Here is a 25345-nt window from a genome sequence, read left to right as displayed (position 1 = left end):
TAGTAAATAAATTATTAATTATAAAATAATTTGATACATGTCACAAAGTTATATTTAAGTATTAATATAATTATTACAATATTTTAAATAAACTTAAGTCCAAATTGACTTATTAAAAAAATCCCTTTAGAAAAACCATAAAATATTAATTCTATAAGTCATATATTTAAAAATAGGAAAAATATAATTAAAAATATAAATATTCACTTACATTATATTTACAGTATTGGGCAGAAATGTCAGATATATAACTAATAATGTTTACTAACCTAAAATGTTAGTATTTAAAAATCATAAGTTTAACATAAAATCTATATTAGAGTATTATACATGTGAGTTTTTTGGTGGTATTTAAAATGACTGGAGCTGGTAAAAGATTTGAAGCAAATGTCACATTTGAATGGTCTGTGGCCAGTATGCGTTCGATAATGAACTACTAGCCCACCTGTACTGGAAAACAATTTGTCGCAAACGTCACACTTTAATGTTTTTTTTTCATTTGAAACCACGTGTGATTTTTGGTGATACTTGAAGTGACTGGAACTAGTAAAAGCTTTGAAGCATACTTCACACTTGAAAGGGCGATCACCAGTATGCATTCTAGAGTGGACTACGAGGCCACCAGAACTGGAGAACAGTTTATTGCATACATCACATTTCAAAGTTTTTTTTGTATTCATCTGAGAATGAGACTTTTGATGATACTTGCAGTGACTGGAGCTGGTGAAAGTCTTAAAACAAACATCACATTTAAATGGACGATCACCAGTGTGAGAGCGGTAATGGACAGTTAGGCCACCAATGCTGGAGAAAAGCTTATCGCACACATCACATTTTAGTGATTTTGAATCTTGCAAAAAATGATGAGTTCGCTGATGGTATAAAATGCCATTGGCACAAGAATATTCTTTGTTGCATACATGACATTTAAATGGTTTATCTCCAGAATGCACACGCATATGGTAATTGTAATGACTCGAATTCGAGAAGGTTTTACAACATAAATCACATTTAAATGGTTTATTACCTGTGTGCATTCTGTAGTGAACAGTCAAACCACCAGAACTGGAAAATGATTTTTTACAGACATCACATTTGAACGGCTTGGCTTTGACCTCTGTTTTTTTAAGACCGAATTCATTCAAGTGCTTTTTAGTACTTACATTTTCAGCTACTTCCATGTTTGAAGTAAAGTGTCCATTTAACAATGGGTTACTTCTGTTGCTGAACTCAAAACTGTTTAAACATAATTTATTATTAAATAAATAACAATTACAAAAAGAAAGTATATAATTTATTTAAATCTTACTGTGGAGGTCTGAATATATCATTTCTGTTGAATCGAAATGCCATATTGTTCCCAATACTACCTGGACTGATTTCTATTTCACTGTCAAACAAACTATGGTTGAACATTTCTCGATCGAATCGAATAGTTAATCGAGCATTGGGATTTAGTTCGTAAGCACTAGCTGCTAAACCAAATGCTGGCATATTGCTGCAAATAAAATATAAAAAAACACTCGTTAATAATTATTGTTTTTCGAGAAAGATATTATGCACTAAGTACAGCTATGGTAACTTTTATATATTTGATGATAATGTTATTGTAATGAAAATTCAAATGAGTATAGCTGAAAACGAATTAAAAATCATGTCACTCAAGAGAAACCGGAACATTTGGTTAGTACACAATTTTCTAACTTCCATTGAATGCCATACAAGGAAAAACAAATGTAAAAAGTATTATGATAGACTGTCATACAAACTTTGAGCCTTTACCTTAGGTTATTGATTAGTGGTCCACGGCTGTCGGAGTGCTCTTGTTTGATATTGTCCATGACACCGGCATGGGCCGTGGACGCCGGATGAGCCATTTCCATTTGGCCGGACAAACAGCGGTTGATGTCTGTTCAACAGTCGCTGAATTCCATTACCGCGTGCAGACTCGTGGGGCGACGGAGGCTGCAGCGATCGGACGGCGTCATAGGCATGCAAACATCTTTGACGACAACGACGGGATGGACCACACGGCGGCGGCGGTTGCATAAGATGATAGATCGACGGCGTGGTACATGCAAGTGGGTAGGGTTAGGGAGATTGTCGCCGTACGGAGACGGAGAAAATCTGACCGAGGAAGCGAGAAACGGTTAATCGAGACGGGAACAAGATGAACAGGAAACAACGTTGGACCATTAAAGCACAGAACTGTTCTGTCACTTGTCCGGTCCGACGACGTTGTAATCTAGCGCATAGAGTACGTATGTGTATAAACAATACAAAACCGACATTTCTGATAAGAGCCGAGTCAGGGGCCCCGTCGAATCAGACGATATTGGTCGAACGGTTGACAACGGCGGTCGGTCGTGGTGGCGGCGGCGGCGGTAGTTTTGAGTTTACGGTAACAACATCACTGTGCCCGCACGGTGATAAGAAATAAAGTAATAAAGTTTCCGTATTGCCGCGGTTGCACTCCGTAACGCAATTTAATCGTTCATTATATTTCATTGTACTTTAGAGTATTTTACACGATTACAATTAATTATAATTTTTTTTTTAACGCTGAACTGTACACGTTTTTCCGCGCGGTCAATTTCTCGTGTTTTCCCATACGGCCGGACGCATATTTCGCAGTTCTTATTACCAGGATTGAAATAATTTGTTGATCGCCTACGGATTTTCGTTCATTTATTTTTTGTACACCATCATAATTTATATAGTACAAATAACAGTAACACGATTACCTTCGTCTATTTTAAGAGCTATGCTCGCGTTAGACGTAAAGAGCAATACATTATCTTGTTGCGATCTACATGTTGATTAAAATTAAAATAAAATATGTACAAGTATGTCGTATAGAAAATATTTACGGGAGTATTACATTTGAAGCATGGAAATCGTTAAGTATATCAATTTATTTTAATAATTATCGGATGACTTGAAACTCGTCTAATCAACGACGGAATAAAATCAATCAAAATCGATGTGTACGAAATATGAATTAATTTAATTTATAATCTATGCATTGATAGGAATTATTTTTGTTTAGATATATATCTACCGAGATGCTTAATACTCAAGTTATTCGGGCTTTATAATTTTTGAAAATTTTAAGAAGGTAGGTAAAGTCAATTTAACTATTGAAATCGTTTGAAGTTGTGTTGGGCATAATCGAGATTTATAATTGAGATATCTCGTTTATGAAAACAATTCAGATAATGATAAAAATAATTGAGTGATCAAATAATTTCGATTGTGAGTAAAGTAATCAAATAATTGAATAATTTTGATTACGAGTAAAATAATCGAGTAATTTTGGTATAACTAAAATAATCGAATTGTTCTGTTGTTCTCTAAATCTCCAAATAGTATAAATGTTTTAAATTATCAATAGTCGGTAGTAGTAGAATTAATATATTTTAAATCTGAAAAATAATACATACAATATGCTTAACACACTACAATTTCCAATAAAGTTTATATTTAATAAAGCGTAAACTGGTTAAACGACAGGGTCGTTATGAAATATGAACTATAATTATTGTTCATATAGGCGTGCGCAGACCTCTTTTTCAGGGTATGCAAAAGGCTGCTACTGCCTACCCCCCACCCCAAACTGAAAGTTAATTTAAGCGTTCGAAATTCTGGTCTTAATAACTATTTAATTTAAAATTTTAATTTTTTTTCCTGAAAAAAGTGACTGAATAACCAATTCTTAATCGTTATAACTGTCTTCATAATTAAAATTTAAAATAAATTACCAAAAAAAAAAAATTAAATACATAACACTTGAAATGGTTTGAGTAATACGTTCAAATAGGGTAAATAAATAAAAACATAATTATATACTTAAATGAAAAACAAAATAAATTTGATAAATAATCAAAATTAATCATAAAACGATTCTACGTACAGTTGAGTTCTTAATATCACTAATAATGTTTTCGGGATTTTAATTTATAGCTATTTCTTGTTCTGTAGTTGATAGCTATTTAATCTCGCTTGAATTATTGTACTTCTTAATTTCATTAACACATTAAATCGTTATAACCTATGATTTGTTTTTCAAAAATAAATTAAACTGTCTGGGACTAAATATAAAAATATAATAAAAATCATAATGTAATACAAAATCACATAATATCAAAAAAATCACATAAGACCAGATATGTCATAATTTTTATTTATTTTTTGTAATTTTAGAAAGAAGGCTCTATGTTTAGGGTATGCAATTGCATATCCCCTGCGCACGCCTATGATTGTTCAATAGTTAAATGTTATTTGCCGATATGGAGGACATTTAATTAATTGTATTTGAAACTTTACCTAAATGCACAGCCAAATTTTAATTGGTTTTAAAGCTACAAACGTTTGTCAAATATTTTTTGTTTTATTTTAAATTTGTGAAATGGTATAATAAGTACATTTTATTCATAACTAAGAATTTAGAATATTTCAGACCATTATATTACTTTAAATTGAAGACGATAATTACTAAAAAAAAAAAATTAAAATTCTTATCTATTTTTTAAAACATTTATAAATAATGCTGTACCTATTAATATTTGGTTATTATTCCTAAAATATAATTTAATACTTAATAATATTACATAAAAAAAATAAAAACAGCAATATAGTAAAAATATTGGATTATTTTTATCAAAAGAATAAATGATTTTAATTTCGAGTGATTTTTCGAAAATTTCTCGATTTCTAATCATTCGATTAACAAAATCATTCGATTTTGCACATCACTGTTTTAAGTATGGTATAAATATCGTTAGTAATTCTAATGTAATAATGTAACTTTTACTCACTCATGTCTGTGGTCTACACCTACCCATAATACTAGGCCGACGTGCCAAGGAATGTTATCTTTATTTAAATTTGTTTATTTTTATGATTTCAATAAAAAAATTGCTTGTGTTCATTACTAATGCGATTTACATATTTTAAAATTAACATTTAATAAATAGGTACAAAATAACTACGTTTAAACTATAATTTATTGCTTTGTACTTCGCTCTATTTATCTGTCACACATTTAATAGATTTATGTATCATTCATTAATTTTGTTTTTTCTTTATATCTTAGCAGAAGCGACTAAAAGTACAGATAGTTTTTGTGACAAAAAAAAAAAATAAAATAAAATAATTTGCAATTTGCATTAATCTTAAAAATTTAATTTTAATATTCCAACTTTAGCACTTCCCAGGAATTAATCAAATTTACCTTAAAGTGAAAATTGTATGTAGACACTACACAACACACTACAAATCTGTAGTTATAAGTTTCAAATTAAATTATTAAATTAAACTGAAACGGTTTAAATAACATTTAATTCATTAAAAAAAATATATCATGAATTATTCTTGTAAAACATAAACCAGATTATAAAGGTGTAAAAATAATAATAATTTAATAACTAACTTTAATTGAAAAATACCATCTAATTAAAATGTTTTATTATATTTGTATTATTAAAATACATTTGTGCTGTTTATGAATTAAACCAGTATATATTATTTAAATAAAGTGTTGTACAATAATTTCACTTTTTAATAGTATTTGCTTTAGATTGAGCTGAGTAAATAATGAAACTAACCGGATATTGTATAAGGTTATGGTTGACATTTGATATGTATGGCAGCGTCCCAGCTGGCGTGAGGTTTTGACTTCTAAATTATAACAAAAATGAATGTATTAAAAACTACAGAATTATAATCCCCAGGCGCCATTCGGAATGTGGGGACACATCAATTGGCTGTAAAGTTTATGTAGGTACACTTTTTATCCTTCAAAATATATTATTATTAGTAGATATAAGCAAATTAATTTAAATCCAGTTTTTGGCTCGAAAAAAAAACCATTATTGTATAGTGATTTGTAGTCAGTTGTGGTGTATTATGAAATTATGACAACCGGTAACTGTTTCCTTAAGGATATTTCAAAAACTATAATAAAGCCGGGTTCACACTACACCGTGCCGTGCCGTGTCTTCTAAAATAATTATATCTGCTTGGTTGAACTATATTGTTATATTAAGGTATACCGTATAATAAACCACAAGTTACCTCACTAACCATAAGATACCGTGAAGTTGATTTTATCCAACTTTTGAACGTGTGGTTACCGATTTTAATAGTAATAATTTAATAATATATGATAACAAAGGGCTCAGAAAGTGTTGCATTTGCATGATTTTATTGGGCTATTCAATTTATTGCTAAGTAACCTTGAAATTATTTTCATGACACTTTGAAAAACCTAATGAGAACATTTTGAAAGAAAATTTCAAATTTCAAGTTATTTATTTTACTTATATTTTATTTTATCTTATATATTTATACCTAGAAATTATGTTTAGCTAAGTATAATATACTAACATATTTAGTACTTTTTAAGTGCATTAAGTTCCGAGCCCTAATAATAATATACTTATAATATAATATAATACTATAATAATATATACTTTCTACTACCTATATAATTTAATGTTCATCAGTTATTATTTATTGAAACTTATGAAAATATTTCATATTTAATAAAAAAACTGATAAAATATGTAATCAAAATTTGATAGTATCGCCATAAGATATATATAATATATATATTATACCAATAATTGGTATCACATATTTTCAAAGCACAGGGTCTGGTAAAATATACGTCACGGTGTAGTGTAAACCCGGCTTAACCGTTAATTGTTTAAGAGCCGATGGTAAGGTTTTTTACTATCGGTTACCGGTTAAAACCGGTTTTTAAAAATCATATTTTTCAATTTTTTAATCATATTTTTAAAACAGTTTATTTAGGCGATTCGTGGGTTGATAATATAATTTTTATTATTACAAAATCAAAAACCTAATATGTTTTAATTTGGTCGATTTCACTTAATTTCAATATTTATTTTTTCAAACTGCTTTAAAGTTTAAAACGAATTATGATCAAGATAATGATAATCAAAAAACTAAATTACATAAAAAAATGTATTGTTATAATTTTCTTATTTATGACGGTAAAAAACTGAAATTAAATATAATAATTTTCTAAGATGATACTAAGATTGATACATTGTATATATATTCATATATGATATTCACAACAGATATACAATATTCGACGGTCATTAATTGGGAAAAATATTTAAAAATAGCTGGAAAATTAAATTAACTTATAATAGTATAATGTAATCATGACATAATTCAAGTATTAATACCATGAAAAAACCGTTAATTATTTTGGTTGGGAATAGGTTTTGGTTATAAAACCGGGATTGAAAATACGAGGTAATCGCTTTGATGTTAATATTTATATATTTATCTTGATTACCGATACTCCAACCAATAACCGCTTCCAGCTTCTAAAATTAAAAGTTATCGATTTTCGGTTCTCAAGTTTACGGTTTTTCACCGGTTTTTGTTACAAACCTTTTACTGGTTTTAAGCCCTGCTATTTTGTAAAAATAAGAATAAATATTCTTCAATCATTCCATATAAATTATTTTATCTTAGAATTTAGATAACTTTTGTCTATCATTATTTATTGTATTTTCTTTCTAACTATAATAAAATAGGTATAGAAATGGAATATATTATAAAAACTAATCAAATATTATTTTATTAATGTATGTATCAGATTTACTAAGGTATAAATAACTTCATTTATACTACCGAATAATTTTTGTTACATTGCCTGTACAAGTGTTTACTGAAACAGATAGCACCACTCAAATAACTAATAAATAATGACGAATGAGTTTCTAAAAGCTAAGCTTTTTCGATTACATCGGAATATCAGGGACTGTTTATATAGTGTTTGTCCCATTGAAATTTTGACCATCGTCCGGTCGACCATAACATACCTAATACCGTAATACATATATACGCGAGAGTACTAGATATAATACATTAATTGAAACACGAAAATTTTGAATTGAGCTGTTTATTTAGTAAACTAATTTGTAATCTAGCAATATATTTTTGAGTCATAATCGTTAATCATAATAATATTATGATAAAATATAAAATGTTTACCATGGGCGCAAACTATTAGGGATTATGGAGACAAAACAAAAGTATCCCAATACCCATCAATGAAAAATAAAAATGGTCGCTGAACTCGCATAATATATACTATGTAGTATAAATGTATTGATGTATGCTTATTGTTATGTCTGAAAATTGACAATCGAATATCTATAAATTACCCACCATCTTACCAAATTAAAAAGGGCATTGGCTCCTCTGTTTCCTTAGGTTTGCGTCTTTGATGTTTTCTGACATATTGTGACAACGTAGCGCTTATTTAGTGAATGTATTTGAATTGGATATGCAGCGGCTCAACTCACAATATAATTTTTTAACTACCGACTATCTACGAGCATGTACATTTTACAAACGTGTTTTTAACCCTTAACTATTTGATAACGTTAGATTAATAATATTTAGAACAATTAGAATTCTTTGGTTGCAGTGCTTCTTGAACTTTTGTTTAGGGTCGTCCTTATAAGATCTTATGCTACCCAGTGGCTAATTTATTATGTTCTTAATTCCATAAGCAGTAGCGGACTGGCTCGGTGTGCTGCTATTCTATAGGACAGTGGGCCGAGGTTAGGTTAGACAGCTTACAAGTTTTGGGCCACTAGCTACTAGCTAGATAATTATTCAGTATAATTACAAGTACTCGTATATATATATATATATATATATATATATATACCAAGTCACACCCTTTGCCGCAGTCCGTCGGTACGTACGTCGATCTCACTCACTTTCCCCCTCACCCGTGATCGTGCGAGGGGGAAAGTCAACCTAGTAGCGCCGTTTGTGTTCCGATGTGGCAGTTGATAAGAAAAGCGATGGCGGTACGCTTCCTAAATTAATATTTAATTTTGTTTATTAAATGTATTAATTTTATACAAAATGTAAACTGTTTAATTATAATATTTATTTATTAATATTAAATACAGCTTTGACCTTATATACATAGAAAATTATTTTATATTTAATATGACACTTTTATTGAGAAAAATGTGAATGTAAATATTTGCTTGCGAACGGTTTTTTTTAAAGATTGATGAACAAAATAATTATTCTCTCCCATCAAAATTGAAATAACGCCACTAAAATGGTTTTCGGCCATTTATCATTGTAGAATAGATACCTCTCAGTCCGCCCCTGTCCATAAGATATTTCGTAGGGAATACTTTTGAACAAACATTACTATAAAATAGTTCTACGACGTTTGGTAAATTTTTCGATTGTTTGAGTGTTCTCTAGGCTCATAAATAAGTCGTTAAATAATTAAAGATGAATATTCAAATGCTATGTAATATATTATGTTAAGTCTACAAAAGTTTAGACATCTAGTCAGGTTGGCCGAGCGGTCTAAGGCGCCAGATTTAAGCTCTGGTTCCCAAACGGGAGCGTGGGTTCGAACCCCACACCTGACAAAATTATTTTTCCTTCCTCCCCACCATCACACACAATATTTTAAAATATATTTTGTTTACATTTTTTGTATTTATTAAAAATTTGTTAATGTGTTATGTAATGTATTTTATTCTAATTAGTTTAAGTAGGCGTAAACAAGGTAACACATAACAAAAATTCTTTGGCTCAATATATATTTTTTTTCAAAAACAATTAATAACTATAAAAAAAATGAAAAATAACTATAGTATATTTTAAGGTTTAGTCCATTTAAAACGTTTTGTAGAGATATAAAATACAATTAGGTTATAATAGTATTAAATTATATTACAGAAGAACCTCAATTATCCGAACTAATTGGGACTATGCCTTGTTCGGATAGACAAAAATTCGGATAATAGAAAATATTATTACAATGAACATACAATTATTCTTACATATTATTGACTTATTATACATATAATTACATATAATATATGTAATTATTATGTAATTATTTACTACGAATATAAGAAAATAATAAAATAATAAAATATTAAAGACTTATTATAATGTATTTTTTTTTTTTTTTTGACAAATTGATCAATTTTTGTTTGATGAATTGTTGCTACGCGCTTTTGTGCAGCTGAATTTCGCAAACGTTTTAATAGAAGGAATTTTGTTCGACAACATTCAACCACTTAAGACTAGTCTCAAATGTAGGAACTGCTTCCGCAAGTGGTGGTCTATGTGTATTCGTATTTTCGTCGCAACTGCTTTTGTCATTTTCTTTGTCCTCATATAAAATTTTTCAATGAAGAAACGATTTTACGATTTTAAACGAAATATTACGCACTGTCGTTCGGATACATGAATAGAAATGAAATAATGTTCGGATATTAGAGAATTCGTAAACGGAGGTTTGGATAATCGAGATTCTACTGTATGTGTAAGTAACACATAAATATTATTATGTAAATAATACATACATATTATAATACATAAGAATGTAACTATACGAAACGAGTGATTACTAATCACTGATTAGTTATTTTTACATCTAAAAACTTTTAATAATATTTTAAGTAATAAAATAATAAAAAAAAAAAAAATTAAATTAAAAATAATACTTGTAAATATAATAATAATCAGTTTGGTTTTATGCCAGGAAAATTGATAATGAAGTTATTATTTTGTGTTAGACAACTTATAGAGAAGTTTAGGGAAATTAAAAAAAAAATTATGTAAGGTGTTTATAGATGTAGAAAAGGCGTATGACAGAGTGCCAAGAGAAGTTTTAAAATGGGCATTAAAGAGAAAAGGGGTCTCAAAAATATATTTATAAATTTGATTCAGGATATATATGAAGGCTTGAGAAATAGTGTAAAGAGTTTGTGTGGAGTAACAGAACATTTTAACGTAGGAGCTTGTGTGCATCAGGAGTCAGTTCTAAACCCTTATTGGTTATCTGTGGTAATGTATGAAGTTGCGAAAGACATATAGGGCGAGATACTATGGTGTATGATGTTTGCTGATAATAAAGTTTCGGTAGGAGAAAATTTGGAAAGTTAATAATATGTTGGATGAGTGAAGGTTATCCATTGAAGGAAAGTGATTGAGAATTTAGTAGAAATAAAACAGAGTATATAGAATATGATTTGGAGAAAGATACCAAGTTCAGGATATGAGGAAACCAATGACAATAAGTGGTGACGTGATAGTTGAAATAGAGAAATTTAAATATTTAGAATTATTTGTAGAAAGAGCGGGGGCTTTGGCATGGACGTAAAACGTAGGATTAAGGCAGTTGGATGAAATAATATAAGTATTGGGTGTTTTATGTGATAAGAGAATTCTAATGAGGCCGAAAGGTAAACTTTACAGGATTATAATGAGACCAACTATGCCATATGGTTCGAAGGGTTGGGCGGTTGACAGAAGAATAGAACAGAGTATGAGTGTTGCAGAAATGGGAATGCTTAGATGGATGATTAGAATGTCAAGAAAAGTTAGAATAAGGAAAGAATAAGTATGTGAGAAGTAGTATTAGTGTAGCATTGATAGTGGATAAGATAAGAGAAAATATACTGAGATGGTTTGGACGTGTGACGAGGAAATAAAAACAGTAAAAATGGTTATGAAAATTAACGTTGAAGAGAAAATAAGAAGAGGAAGAGTAAAAAAAGAGATGATTGGATACGATTGAGAATGATATGAGGGCTGTTGTTATGTGCGTAAGGGATGTAGAAAATCAAGAAAAGTGAAGGTTAAGGACAAAGGTGGCCTACACTAAATAGTTGGGAAAAAAAGGCGAAGGAGTAGTAGACTTGTAAATTAATATAAATAAACAAATAGCTTATACATAGAAATAAATAAATAAATGTTTAGCCTAGATATGTTATTATTAATTATTAATTATTATTACTAGTTATATTAAATTTGAATAAGGCGACCGGTTTCAAATTAAAAATGTAGAGCCAGATATATCACAAAAATCAAATAATATGTACAAAATCAATAAATCACAACTGAATTTTAAAATATAATTGATTAAATTGAGGAAAATTGGTTGTTTTAATTAGAGATAATTAATTTTAATTGTAGAGATTATTTAAAATTAAATGTTATTAGAAATGTTAAGAAATACTTATCTGTGTCTTATAATCTATGTTAAGAAATAATTAGATTATTATTTATTATTATCTAAAATGTATTGATATAAGTTATTATTTTTGAAATAGATTTGTTTGTTTAAAATAGGTATTAATCAAATAATTTTTTTTTTCATTGTGCATGTTTAATTATTTTAAAACTGAATCAATGTAAATGTTATTTTGAGTATTGAATAAGTCTGTATTGATATCAAAATGTATAAGTACTATGGTTTTTCTAAAACATGTTTAGCAAAATTTAATTTAAGGGCAATCTTTTTTAATTTTATGTCAGTAATGGTTTCTTTATATTAAGATATTTTAAGTTTATAAAATATTATTTTTTATTTGATTTTATACGGTTTTATCTATAAATAGATAAGATAAATAGAAATTTTAAAATAAGAAATAAAGAACTTGAAAATTCTGCCCCTAATTTAAATTTTGTTATTATAATAGCTTATTTTAAAAGTTATAAACTTTAAGATAAAGTTGGTCAAAAACACTTTACCATTTATATAATTCATCCTGTCACCTAATCACCAACGTGTGTACCTATTAGCCAAGTTTAAATAACTGCGTAATTACGCGAGTTGCAAAAGCTGCAAGTCGCACGTAATCTAGAAATAAACCAGTCGTATGAGAACCAAAGTTTAAATTTTGCATTTTAAACCATTCGGTCAATCTTATTGGATGATAAGGTTTTTGCAAATGTTTCATGAATATCATATCATACTTGAAATTATTCCATTATGTTATTTAATAAACAGTTGTGTAAATACCTAAATATTTATGAATACCTATTCTTTAAATTTATTTTAATTTAATTATTTTTTTATTTTTATTTATATTTTTATATTATTATTTATTTATTTTAATTAAATTTAAATTATATAGTGTTTAAATATACTTACTATAATACATTTATAATCACCCAGTCAGGTTGGCCGAGCGGTCTAAGGCGCCAGATTTAAGCTCTGGTTCCCAAACGGGAGCGTGGGTTCGAACCCCACACCTGACAATCAAATTTTTTGTAATATTTTTGTTATGTTGACATTTTTAAAATGTCAAATTCATTTAGTTTACTTTTTGTGACCAATAATATTATGGAGTAATGGAATTTATAGTAAAAATGGTCACTCAAATCTACATCGCTTATGATTAATTTTTATAGTTGTTCTGAATACAATATAGATACCGGGTCTAAGACTATAAAGGCTCGTAAATTAAATTTGACAAGCTGTATACAACCATTTTAAAAAACAAACATTTATATTACTAACGTAACCATGGAAATGGGATTTTAATGTTCCAAATATCAATAAAAATATGTGATATAAAATGAAAATCTTTTTTTGATTAAAAAATTAATAAAAAAGTTTCCGTATTATTAATTTTATTTTGATACATTAATATTATATTTTTATGACTGGTGGTTTACGTTGTATAAATACGAGATATAGAAAAAAAATATATTTTATATAATAATACAGTCATAATATCCACACATTTTCTTTATAGATTAAAATATGATGGTTTTTAACATTATATAACTATTAACTAACATTCTAACATTTAAATATTAAATGTGTGGCTGTTACTGTATACTATTCTTATGAACATAAAAAATAAAAGATAAACTTATGTAATGTATACTTTAAATAATATTTGTGTTGATTTTTAAAAGGGAATTAAAATGGCCTTTATGAGTTGACAATATCAAAGATAAGCATAAATGTAACAATAAAACAATAGTTGTATTGAAACCAGGGACCAGAACCGTAACCGAAAGAACCGGTATTGGAACCGGTTTACCTTTAAAATTTAGGAACCATAACTGAAACCGGAACCTTTATTTCCAAAAATGAAAAACAGTAACCGTAACCGTAACCTTAATTATAAAAGGATTAATTTAGGTTAGTTATTTAGATTAGTAAAACTATGGTAATGACTATTTTGTTTGTCCATTTGTCGGTTCAGAAAAATCTGAAAAATCTGAAGTCAAATCTTTTTATGTTTTTATTATTTTGTTTTGTAAACTGTAATAGTGTAATGCATATAATAACTAAATTTGTAATATTATTATTATTATTATTTTTGTATGTTTATTAATATATTACAATTTACAATGAGTATATCATCTATCTTGTTTATTAAGTATTAAATATAATTAATATTTATATACATTTATAGCTAAAATAGTAGTCAGTATTAACTTTGATTCCTAATTTAAATTAAAGATATATATTTCATCAAATCATAATATTTCACAATATTACAAAATATTTTAAAAATTCTTACTATGAGTTGGAATAAAATAATTTAACCTAACTCAAAGAAATATAATAGGTTGATATAATATATATATATATAATAAATTTATAATTATTTTTTTTAACTATTCATAATACCTTCTATTTTTATGAAATGAAACAATTACAATTTAAACAAGAATAAATAAATGATTTCATATTATTTTTTAATAAATCTTTAATAATCAGAATTAACTAAAATTAACGGGATCTAAACCCTTAGGTACTCTTTTAAAAAACCGTAACCGAAACCGGAATCGAAAAAACCTATAGGTTTCAGTCCCTGACTGAAACAAAAAATGATACGAGTATCCCAAAAACTCTTATTTACTCATAGAGCATTACTTATGTTGTACATTTTTGGTCCCTACTTTAAATAATATGACAATGTAAAAAAATTCACTGTCTTGTAAAATATTCATCAAATACTATTGCATAGTTATTAATTAGTGTTAATAACATACATATATTATTTTAATATTCAAGTATACATTACAGTAATTTTAGTTCAGAAAAATATAGAGTACAACAAAAAGAGTAAAACAAACAAAGAGTACTATTTAATATGTAACTTTTTGAAAATAAAAATTAATTAGTTTTCTTGTTATTAATAAATATTTTAAACTGTCAGTTAGATATGAATTCCAATATATTTTAACCGTAGTGTGTGGTAAAATTCTAATTTTACATTCTAATTTGTTTTGTTGATTTTCTGAATATATGAAAAATGCGTTTTTATATTTGAAGTACTCGGTTTGAAACAATAATTGTTATTATTAATATTTATATTAACAATAATAATAACAAAAAATATTGTATTATACTAGTCTTACCAAACGTTATATACTAATAATATACGCACTTATTTATGCAGGTGTGGATAAAAAGAGGGGGATTTATTGGGGCTGAAGCCCCCCTTTGCCACTTAGAAATTAGATAGAACCTTATCGAACACAGGTACTTAAAATATTTAAAAAATTAGGCGTAAGAAAGACTTCATATAAATCAACATACGCAACGAATTATAGAAGTAACTCACTTTACTAGCTCCCTTTTTTTTTCATTTCTAGGTCAGCGCCTATATTTATGCATACATGTTTAATTGGTAAATCACAATGCTTTATAGTACATTATGAATTTAAATAATTTATTAATTTGGTCTGATTATTCACCTATTGATCATTCATATATATTCATATTATATATTAATATAAGCATTTATGTAATTTATGAACATTCGAAGTGTTGTAATATTTATTGAGTTTCTTACATTTTACCGTTCGATGTTTGAGTTTAATAAACTCAATACATTTTTTATGCAGGCATACATCGAATGATTATTAATTATTATTTTATGTATAATTAATGATTATTAGAGTACTTATATATTAGATGACTGAAGACATTAAAACAATTTCAAGTCTCCTGCATCTCTCTTACATTAAACGAGATCGCATTAAAAGTTTATTTGCGCAGTAGTGTTCAGTACGAGTATATTAGTCTGATGGGTCGCTTCAGGATATACCACAGAACAGTGTGGTTTTTAGCGTAGCAGCAGGAAATAATGTCACGTTTACTGGCTTCTTTAGTTTTTTCAAGACATAAAGGTCGGGACCGGTATAGTCAAGGTTGATGATCAAATCTCTAGAGTCTTATATACGTTGAGTCGTTATTCGAAAATCAACGAAAATAAAATGTGTTATTCGTATAAAATTAGAGCTTTAAATAGATATATGTTCAATCAATATGTTATTAATTTGCAGTTTTATGTAACGGCTATTAATTTATATATATATATAGTTATTAATTTTAATTGTAGCATATAACATAACGTTTATTTTTAATGCGAAAATAAAAATAAAACATTAAAAGTTAAAATTAAATATTTTGAAGGATAAAATCATGTTTTTTTTTGCGAAGTAACTAATGCAAAATATTAACCTATTTGCAAAAAAGAAATGGACAAGCTATGTAGACACTAACAGTTTGAACTGAACTGTTTATTTAGTAAACTAATTCGTAATCTAGCAATATATTTTTGAGTCATAATCATTAATCATAATAATATTATGATAAAATATATAATGTTTACCATAGGCGCAAACTAGTAGGCATTATAAAAAACGAAAGTATCCCAGTACATACCAATGAAAAAAAAATTGGTTGCTGCACTCACATAATATATAATACGTAGTTACTCACATAATATATAATATGTAGTTTAAAAGTATTGATGTATGCTTATTGTTGTCTGAAAATTGACAATCGAATATCTATAAATAACCCACCCTCTTACTAAATTAAAAAGGGCAATGGCTCTGTTTCCTTAGGTTTGCGTCTCTGATTTTTTTTTTAAATATTGTGACATCGTAGCGCTTATTTAGTGAATGCATTTGAATTGGATATGCAGCGACTCAACTCACAATATAATTTTTTAACTACCGACTATCTACGAGCACGTACATTTTACAAACGTGTTTTTTACCCTTAATTATTTGATGACGTTAGATTAATAATATTTAAAACAATTAGAATTCATTGGTTGCAGTGCTTCTTGAACTTTTGTTTAGGGTCGTCCTTATAAGATCTTATGCTATCCAAGTGCTAATTTATTGTGTTCTTAAGTCTATACGATATTTCGTAGGGAATACTTTTGAATATAAATAAAAAGTAAATAAAAAATAAAAAGTTTGTTTGTGTGATATGTATAGTATTTTAATGCAATTAGTTTAAGTAGGCGTAAACAGGGTAATACATAATAAAAATACTTTAGCTCGGTATACATTTTTTTTTTCAAAAACAATTTTTAACTATGAAAGAAAAATAAAAAAATAATAACAATTACAGTAAATTTCTAGGTTTAGCCCATTTACAAAGTTTGTAGAAATATCAAATACAATTCAGTTATGAAAATATTAAATTATATTACAGTAGAACTTCGATTAGCCGAATTAATTGGGACTACAGATAGGCGAAAGTTTGAATAATAAATATAAAAAAAAAAAAAAACTACAATGAACTTAAAATTATTATTATTAAATGTTAAAATTAAATGTTTTGATAGATAAAATCATGTGTTTCTTTTACAAATTTTTAAGTAACTGTTGCAATATATTTAGCTTTTTGCAAAAATGAAATGTCCAAGCTATGCGGAGTATTAAAATAATCATCGACATGTATATACAAATCTAATGGCTAAACGACTTTTACTATTGTAATTAATAATTTTTCTGATGTCCATTGCCTAATAATGGTTGTTGTTTGCCTATTGTTAGGTAGTAAATGAGTCGTCTCTAGATTAGTTTGATTTTAAGTTCTTCAACTGTTGTAAATAAATTATACGTTCAGGATGTCACTACGTCTGTTTATATATTTTTAATACTTTATGCTTCGCGGTTTTTAATATGATTTAAAATTGTTCACATTTTTTTAAACTATACAGAAACAATAAAGAACATTGGAGTACATGCAGCAGCATACAATAAAGTATTGATCAATATCGATAATATTAATCAACTTGAGTAGAATATCTATACACACTCGTATTTTACCATTTTTCATCGTACGTGTTTTTCTTTATTAAGGAATTTATTTTCGTGAGCATAAATTTTAGACATCAAAGAAATATTTGATTAGTAAAATAATCGTCGCATACTTCCGTTTATATTTTTGTTTTATAATGTTAGTATGTCATAAAAATCATAAATGTCTAGACAGTTGACGCAAACTAATATCTATTCAGCTTTCGTAATACACTCGGTCTATGATCAATGTCTTTATAAAATATAATATAGACACACAATTGTGAAGATACGTACCACGTACGCATGCACAAGGGCAATCGTTGTGTGTCGGTAAGAGATTAAAATACAATTTGGTATTTAGCACCACTAGTTGACTGAACAATGACAATTACTCCATTAGAATCCTTGGGTGCAAAATAATAGTGTCAACCAGTGCATTTTGACCATATGTTGCATGACTATGTTGCACAAATATGCCTTTCTTCATTTTCTATTGATTAATTTTGAATTATATTTATCATTATAATAATACCTATATGCTGCCGAAAAAGTAATACCTAGTCAAATCAAGTTTTTTACACGTTATTATAAAAGCTGAAGTTCATCAATTTTTAAGGCGATAATGAATAATAGTACAAGAAGACAATAATTATAAAATAATAAATTAGTATGTATAATTATTATACATATAAATTTATGATTATATATTTATCTGAGAAAATTAGTGAATTTTTTTATGTGTGACTACAATTCTAGCTATAATCGTACAAACATTTAATTAATCTAACTGTTCCCAATATAATATATAACATCATAATTTAGTTTTAAAATCACTGTTTATTTTTAACTTCATATTATTTTTTTTCTTTTGTAATAACTATTCTTTGTATGTTTTTTGTAGTTTTCATAATGTATTAGTAAATATGGTTACATTTAAGTTACGTTGGCAAATTTACATTATCGAAATTAACATGTAAAGGTCCTTAAGTCTTAAATAATATATTAAGTACTTAGCTATAAAATTAAATTATTAGAGAGTGAGATAGTTAAATTTCAATATATTTATTATGGATTGAAGAAAGAAGTAATTTTACATTTTTTGCTTCGAATATTATAATTTTTATTACAATTTAATACAATTTAATCGGTTTTTATATTAATGTCAATTTTGTTTGATAATTACCATTATTATATACCATTTATACGTCACGTGATCTCAATTAAAAAAAAAAAAATGTGTCTGCTGGACATAAAAAATTGTCATTTCCATCAGGTTAAATAATTATTTTCTAATCAACACGAAATGCAGTATATTGACATTATTAAATAATTGTTTCGACCGTTAATTTAATTTTAATTGGTTTCGTTTCTTATAACTAGACTTAAAATTCAAAAACGTACCGAGTAATTACCTAATCTATGATTCTACTGTATCTGCAGGTTGTAGATGTTCACAAATAATTGATATTTTTATAGGTAAGTAGGATTTTTTTTCTCCAAAGAACTATACTAATATAATGTATTTCATATGGTTTTCTTTTTTTTTTCCCTAGTATTATACGTGTGCCTGTTGTTTATGCGTGTACTAGTTTTAGTACCAATAGAACGGGGAAAACCCCTAGGATTCATACTTTTAGAGGAAAACTGCGGATTCTTAGAATTATGAGATGGGATGGTTTTGACATTTCTATGGCTAGTTGGCACGTTTTCAAAAACAGCTAAAGTATCGTTTCATTATATCAAATATATCTGCTCGAAAACGGATTCCTAGAAAAATATTAAGCCATTAAAATATACGCTTTAAACACCTTATTATTATTACCCTTTGTTTCTTATGTCGCGAAGAAATATTGCCAATAATGATATTAATTAATTTAATATTTTTTTTTTTTATTAATCTGTATAAATTGTACTCGTTTTTGCTTGATTTAATTTCATTGTTATTTATTCTCATTGGAACTTTTAAAAATATCTTCGATATATGTGTGATAAATGGCTGATTATTATAACTTATAAGTAAACATGATGAGTAGGTATGTTATTCAATAGTAAAATGGAAACTTATGAAAAAAATAATTCTCATATCATTTTGTTAAACCTGTACTGTAGACCATACTTAAAAAATATTAAACATTCTTTTGAAATACATTTTTAAATACAATTAACAATTGTCAATGCGAGGTAAGAAAAAATTAAATTATACTTAATATTTGTATACATGGTACAGAGCACCTAACTAAATATTATTGAGGTGTCTTATGAATACGCCATTAGCCCATCATATTAAAATGAAAAATCCTCGTGAAAAATAACAAATCAATAAATTATATTTATTTATTTTTATTCAATTTGAGTTTTTCAGTAAAATAATATATTTCGTGTGTATATGACGTGAAGTAAATGTTTTATGAGAAGGCGTATAATATTAAAAATATTTTACTTTATAATGGATAGTATGTACTGGGATTTTGTTGTTGTTTATGACTCAAGCTCGTTATAAAATATAAATATATTTCTTTTCGTACCTATTAACTCCCTTTTTACAAAAAATAAAAAAATAAAATGAATATGTTCAAGGGGTTTCAGCCCCTTGAGATTCTGATTCTAATTGCAGAACCATAGTAACGTATCCAATGGTATGCATGTATATATATATATATATATTACAAGCTCGTTAGGATCATAATAATATGAGTAGAATTTTATACTGTTGTACTTAACTATTTTCTAGTGTAATTTCAGTAAATTAAATCATAAGAAAAATGTTATCCAATTTCTAATAACATTATTTTCATTTCATCGAATATTGTTTCAACTGTACTTAAAAATGAATAATAATTTTGAATTACACGCATCGTATTTCTGTATATTTAGTAAAATTAATTTTATATCTTTATATAACTTTATATAACTTTATATCTTTTGTTGAAGATTTTATGTTTCATAACACACGACGTTATGTTTTAACTGAAAGTATTATGTTACCAATGATAACTAATTAAATATGTAGTAAAATGTAAAACGATTATTTGAATAATTTTGTTTAAAAATAGAAGTTTAAGTGTTGTATTTAGTTTGACATATATAAAATAGTTTATTTAGAAAAAGTTTCAAATCCAAATTTGTTACTGCTCTGTTTTCAAATTCCATAATACGTAATTGAATAATTTAATAGTGATATGTGATTACTGATAGACAATATAGTAGTTATTGTAAAAGTAATAGATAGGTAGTAAAGTTTTAATTAAAATTATTTTATATTTATTATTATTATGATCCAGATAATAATATAAATAATATTATTACAATTTCTTATACATTTAAATAAACAAATTTAAAAGATTAATAATTATATTAAACAAAACAAAATTTTTAATTATTAGAATAATGTAAAGATATGTTTACATATTTGTCATGGTAGTAATATTAATAATTTATTATCTTATAAATAATTTTTGTTTTTTATACAACTATATAGATTTTTTCCTTTTGGTTTGATTTGATTGTTACACTTGTCTTTTTCTAGACCTAAACGCTCATATGTCAACTATTTTTGTTTATAATAATAATTATAATACAATTATTTTTATTTATTTGAGTTATTAATTAATTTATTCATATATTTTCTTATTATTTTTTTACATACCTATTATTTATAATTAAAAAGAGCGAGTATTTTTTTCAATGAAAAACATATAGTTAATTATATTTTTTCTTAATTAGGATGTATTCAAATTTAAGTTAAGTGTATTCGTTATTTGTTCCTCGGATTGCACGATGAAAAATATCTTTGAGAACTATGTAAATTAATATATTATTAAAGATTTGATTTAAATTTGACATTATACACATTAAATTAAAAATAAAAGTTTTCACTATTTTTACCATAAATACTCATTACCATTATCGTTCTAATATGAAATATGTTTAAGCAAATCATGTTAATATGCAAGTTCAGACATTTGAACACATATTCATTCAATCGGATAGTAGATTTTAGTTTATTTTTGCGTACAATAATATATATGATACATAGTATCATAATATCATTGTTCTTCAGACTAATATAATATTACCTAAAATTTACTTAATCAATATTAACGATTTATTACTGATATTATTTCATTAGATTACTTTTATTCGGGAATCAAATGTTTTAACAGTTGTTAATTTATTATTTTATAGAATAATTTCAATTTGAAGTAAATCAATCGGCGCATACTAGTTGGGTCCCATGATTCAGATTGTTCACTAATTGGATCCCGTGTAAAATAGCTTACTGTACGAGTTGGGTCCCGAGTAAACCAGTCTACTGTACTAGTTGGGTCCCGTGTAAACCAGTCTACTGTACGAGTTGGGTCGCATAAAAAACATTTTCCTTCCCATTTTTACAGACTTAGGACTGTCTATAATAACATCTATAGTTACTACAGGTATGGTTAAAAATGTTTTGTTTCTAATTTTTTCCTGATTTACAATCGTTCGTCGTTCATCTGATTTTTAATGGTTAATAATATTTTAATTTAAGGATTGAAATTTATAAGACATAGTTTTTACGAATTCGTAGCAATTAATTTTTTTTAATATTTTTTCTGTCATTTTTTCTTTTACGAATTCTTCCTAACCCAATTCAGACAAAACATTTTATTCCTACGGACCCAATTCGTACAAAATTTAAAACTAGTATTATTTTCGGACTCAACTCGGATGCAGCCAAATCAATGACTAAAATTATATTAAATTATAATATAAAAAGGGCGAAGTTTCTAGATCGGATGAAATACTGGTATGACTTAATATACTTAAAAACTTGAAGCCAATGTATGTACCATTGCTCTCGAAAATACAAATCTGAGTGAAAGAGGCGGGTTGGATTAGTTTATATTTCTAAAGATGTATGATATAGAAGAAGAACCAAATTTCTTAATAAAGAAGGTTATATTTTTAGTATTCTAATATTTGTAAAAAAAAAAGATATCATCTACAATTTGGGAAAATTTAAAATGCCAAGTGTCTATAAAAAGTAAAAGCTTCATTAAAAAATTCGAAGTTATATGAAATATTTTTAATTAAATAACTAATATAATTTAATGGAAATTCATTGAAATATTTGATTTCGTCAACATTTTATTTAGTTATGCTCAAAAATAATTTTTAAGCTTTTCAGTTATTTTTTTTTCTACAAGAAAATCTTATGAATTGACTATAAAAATGTATCGGATTTTCGTGATTTTTATTATTTTGTCTAAATTTAATACTTAAACATTCATAATTTTTTTCTAATTATTTCAATTATTTTTTCTTTATTCGGTAGATATATATGAGTAATTTTGTATTAAATTTTCAAAACTTATTGTTCAATCAAAATTATTTTATCAATATTTCCATAAAGTAAATATGAAAACACGAACATATTAGTTTTCTATAAATAGTTCATTTTTTTTTTTTTTTTAATTTAAAATGATATTATATATAGTAAATAGTGATATAAATATTTAGTATAAAAGTCATATCTCTACGATTATTATAATTTTTTTTTAATTACAATGAAATCAAAAATTTGATTTTGTAGAAAATTGATGTGTCGTATGTTATTTTAATACATTTTGTCAGTTTTTCACAATTGTTAAGGAAAACCATTGGGAAACATTACATATGACTTCTTTCAGAATATTATCAGAAAATATATCCTATTTTCACTCATATTCACTATCTCCTATGATTGTGATGATCGGAATATTTACTAGTAAAAAAAAAAATACAAATCATTGTAAAACTAAATCATACCACGTTTCAAACAGAATCCATGGTAAATAATAATTCTATGACAATATTAGTATATTCTATATTAGTTATAGCTTTTTGATGTTTTCGTTTGAACTCTTTTAATGAGTAATTTTTTACAGTAATCTATCGGTAATAGTTTCATGACTTAGGTGAATGATACAAGACGCAGCAATTTCTTTATATTAAAACTTATTTAATTACATTTAACTCGAATGTAATAATATATTACATTGGACGCAAAACTTCCTTAGGACTAAACTCTAAACTAAGTAGATATTAAAAAGTTAATGTGAAATTAAAGAATTTGGAGTGGCACAGAAGTTCTGTAATGCAATACGGATTGTTCACATCATCATTATCTTGCTATTTATTAGTTTATTGACATGTTTGCCGAAACATAAGGTTTTTTATTATTTTACTTTTTCATTCTAAATCGTCTATAGTGGATGAAATAGTCAACCACATAAGATGTTCAATATACATATTTTATTTTTACATTTAGCTAATCATGAAATAGTTATAACTTTTTGTCAAAAGCATTCTTAGATAAATGGAAAAATGAGGTACAGATTTCAAGTATATAATATTCAGTTCAGTGCTCGACTTGAGGGGGGAGCGCAAGGGGACGGAGTACCCTAACTAATTTTCAGAAATTTTAGCGTCCCCCTACTATTATTATGTTATAATTAAACGCTTAACAAGTTTTGGGGACTTTTTTTTTTAAAAGTAAATAGAGTTCCCCTTCTTTAATTTTTCCAAGTTGAGCATTGATTCAGTTTGACCAATTTTTTGATAGTGAGTGAAAATTGAACGATTTTTTCAAGTACTTAGAACCATAGATTCCGATAGCTTATAAACCAAGAAAATAGCTTATAATTTTTTAGTTGTGTGATTTAAGCTGCGAATCTAAAGTTATTAGTTAGTTACTAAAATAGTTATTAATTTATTATAAGTAGAATGATAATGATATCTATTAAACAATACAATAGAAAAAATCGTTTTATATTCGCTGCTGGAAAAAATCGCCCTTTAAATGATACACATATTGTTATATGTACATATTATATAGGTATGATATAAATAGCATAATAACCAAAATTGCTATGAATTAAAAAAATTAATACAAAATACTGTAAATTCTAGAATATGAAATAAGTGATCATTTTTGATGAAAACTTAAAAGCTGAAATGTTATGATTAATAAAAAATAAATAAATATTGTATGCATTTATTCGACCTCGATGTTTATCCATTGGTGTATAAATTTCGGTCTTATTAAGTCGAAAAACAATAGAAAGACTTTTGTTTAGCAATTTAGGATAGAATTTGCCGCACTAACCTTACACCGGGTTATTTTTTAAATTTATAATTTAAAAGTAAATAACTGTATAATATTGAGATAAAGATAAGCTACATCGATCACTCGTACAAAGACTACGAGGCATTGTGATAGGAGTCAGTGACGTATACAGAATATATTTTCGGGAGGGGCTACTATGTTAAATTACCACTGCTATCTAAGAATTACTAACAAGACACAGTAGGTACTTATCTATATTTCATTTACAGAATGTCCCAAAACGATTTGACCTTGGACGCAAATTCTAAATAAGCATAAAGCACCATTAAAATATAGCATACGTTTAAAATAATTTTT

The 25345-nt window shown here is 26.6% G+C and overlaps 1 protein-coding gene and 2 non-coding genes across 3 annotated transcripts; 2 read left to right on the top strand and 1 right to left on the bottom strand.

Moving 5' to 3' along the window:
- Positions 1-196: 196 nt before the first annotated feature.
- On the bottom strand, positions 197-2273 carry LOC112680517 (zinc finger protein 227-like). The gene is made up of 3 exons (XM_025550620.1): positions 1783-2273; positions 1310-1498; positions 197-1236 (listed from the first exon to the last, which is right to left on the bottom strand). Exons 1-3 carry the CDS (start codon positions 1881-1883, stop codon positions 312-314), a joined length of 1215 nt encoding a protein of 404 aa, XP_025406405.1. The 5' UTR covers positions 1884-2273; the 3' UTR covers positions 197-311.
- Positions 2274-9371: 7098 nt separating this feature from the next.
- On the top strand, positions 9372-9455 carry Trnal-uaa. Its single transcript has one exon. It is a non-coding gene; the product is annotated as a tRNA-Leu (tRNA).
- A 3547-nt stretch (positions 9456-13002) lies between these two features.
- Positions 13003-13086, top strand: Trnal-uaa. The gene has a single exon. It is a non-coding gene; the product is annotated as a tRNA-Leu (tRNA).
- Positions 13087-25345: the final 12259 nt, after the last annotated feature.

Source organism: Sipha flava, unplaced genomic scaffold (assembly GCF_003268045.1).
Source record: "Sipha flava isolate LNK unplaced genomic scaffold, YSA_version1 177_pilon_pilon, whole genome shotgun sequence".
NCBI classification, from domain to species: domain Eukaryota; kingdom Metazoa; phylum Arthropoda; class Insecta; order Hemiptera; family Aphididae; genus Sipha; species Sipha flava.
Note: the sequence above shows the minus strand (reverse complement) of the source record. Positions and strands in the feature narration are given on the sequence as shown.

Bases quoted from the DNA above. Each gene is read 5' to 3' on its own strand.
- LOC112680517 (XM_025550620.1), bottom strand. From the start codon at position 1,883: ATGGAAATGGCTCATCCGGCGTCCACGGCCCATGCCGGTGTCATGGAC. The intron at 1,499-1,782 runs GTAAAGGCTCAA...TTTTATTTGCAG, and splicing joins CCACTAATCAATAACCTAAG to CAATATGCCAGCATTTGGTT. The intron at 1,237-1,309 runs GTAAGATTTAAA...ATGTTTAAACAG, and splicing joins GATATATTCAGACCTCCACA to TTTTGAGTTCAGCAACAGAA.